The sequence below is a fragment of the Morone saxatilis genome, unplaced genomic scaffold (genome assembly GCF_004916995.1).
Source record: "Morone saxatilis isolate NCDOM2014 unplaced genomic scaffold, NCSU_SB_2.0 Contig11, whole genome shotgun sequence".
NCBI classification, from domain to species: Eukaryota; Metazoa; Chordata; class Actinopteri; family Moronidae; genus Morone; species Morone saxatilis.
Window position 1 is genome coordinate 30,063,635 of NW_023339663.1, and position 2,136 is coordinate 30,065,770.

The 2,136-nt window shown below is 39.0% G+C and overlaps 1 protein-coding gene across 1 annotated transcript in view; it reads right to left on the reverse strand.

Annotated features, from left to right (window-relative positions):
- Positions 1–6: 6 nt before the first annotated feature.
- The window catches only part of adamtsl3 (ADAMTS-like 3), a gene marked incomplete at its 5' end in the record, with an annotated part of 42,706 nt that continues 40,576 nt past the window's right edge, over positions 7–2,136 (reverse strand). The window contains 1 exon segment of the mRNA XM_035682424.1: positions 7–1,848. Within this exon segment, the coding sequence (XP_035538317.1) occupies positions 1,730–1,848 (119 nt within the window).

Here is a 2,136-nt window from a genome sequence, read left to right on the forward strand (position 1 = left end):
GACCTGCGGCCCTTTGCTGCGTCTCTCTGCCCCCCATTCCTGTCTGTCTCAAGCTGTCCTATCAAATAAAGGCATAAAAGCCTAAAAAAAAACCATCTTGGTGTCTTCAACTCTTATTTTTGCCCTAGCTTTCAATCCCATGACCACCGGTTTGCCCAGCCCCAACCAGGTTTGCCGTAGGCCCACTGTCTCTCCTTCTCTACTTCCATGCCACTTTGTGGTTTGTGGGTTCTCCTGGCTGAATGGAGGTCCACACGGTGTGTGCACTCTTGACTTGTGCCATAGCTCCCTATTCCAAACTACCTAAAGGAGATTCTCTAAGCTTACCCTAAGTTTCCTTTAACCATAAATTAACTATTACTTATTTGTAGGGATGCACCGATCAGGAAGTTCTGGGCAGATAACATAATAACAATTTGGCCGATTGTTTTTTATTTATTCAGGATGTTAGGCCAATATATGCATCACCACTTTTTTGCGATAACCAATATCATTCCACAGCCATCCCATAATTACCATGCAGAGTAAAAGTAGATCATTACAACAACGTTGGTACTGAACATAATCCTGCTTTTTGCTGAATCATCCAACATCAACATTCCATCTGGCGATAGGGTTGGTTTTTACAGATATGGTGTTTTGAAGGCCAACATTATGTTCTAGATGGAAGTCACCATTAGGGGGTTTTGTGATGATGTTTTTTTTGTCAATATCTTAAGATAGGAGATCAAGAATTCAGTGTGTCTACCAAACTTTTAAACTTATCAGGATGGGAAAGCCTTTGAAACAGCATCATGGGACACTGAAACACATGGAACATTGGAACCCACTCTAGAGAAAGTCTCTTATGGTTAGCAGCTCTTCAAAGCAAGGTGATTTAATGTACCCATTTAACGGTAGGGCAGGTCAAGGAGAGATTAAAGGATACTTTTGGTTTATTACAACTTGAGTCTTATTTTTGCAGTTTTAGCCATCATCATCATCATCACTCACTTTCAGTTTTACCTCCAAATAAAGTAGCTGTGACCATACAGCTAAACTTTTGGCTTACAAGCTGTCTGATCGTCTGACTTTTAGCAATGTTGCCAGATCCCAGCAGTTAATACAGTGAGTAGAAATGATGGTCATAAAAATGAAAATGTGACCCAAGTTGTAATAAAACAGAATTTCCTTTTAATATGTTTAGGTGAATCATTTTATAAAAACACTTTTGAACATTTAAACAAATAAATAAAGTTTAAAGAAAGAAAAGTCTGATTGCAAGTTCTCTAGGCTGTTTTTATGTACTTGCTGATTTGATAAACCTCACTTATATCAGCAGTGGATGACATGACATATCTAATAAAGGTCAATACTGGCAAACCAGTAGCTCAGTCTAAGTCTTGTCTAAAGGAGAGCAGTGGTCTGCATTCTACAGTAAGAAACATCACCATATTCATTTTTGTCACACAAAATGTTTGCAGGAAAGCAAGAAAACATTTGATCCACATAGTGAACACTTCATATTAGGAGGTTGGGTTCAGATCAGAAAATAAAGCCCCCTCATCCTTCCAGCCTTTTGTGGCTCCATTCAGTTTCCTTTTAGGGAGTGAAAGAATTTGACTGAAGCTTGTCCCATTCACATGTCTGCAGTTCTTGAAGCATCCACCCACAGATGATGTCCTTTCAGTCTTTGTTCAGTCTCATGTACATAAACAAAATGTAATGTGGTTATAACCGCTCACTGCCACTAGGTGGAGTCAGCGTCCTGTGAACATGACCCACAGCATCTGTGTTTGTACATATCCACATAGCACAGCTTCAGCCTCTTCACCACGCTGCAGTACTGGGTGGTGTCCTTGCATTCACCTATATGGGCACAAAACACTCCACATAATCACAACAACAAAAACTACTAATTAAAAGGCAGATTTACCTGATTGAAAGTGTTACTGATGAAGGAGGTAGCTGATTGCCCTGGAAGCATGGATGAGTTATAATAGTTTAGTATTTGTCATTAGTTTTTAGTTTTGTTTAGTGTTTAGTTAGTGTATTTTCTGAGTTTAAAGCTGCAGTACGTAACTTTAACTTTTGTCATATTTACTGAAACTTTCACTATATCCTGACAGTAGAACATGAGACAGATAATCTGTGAAA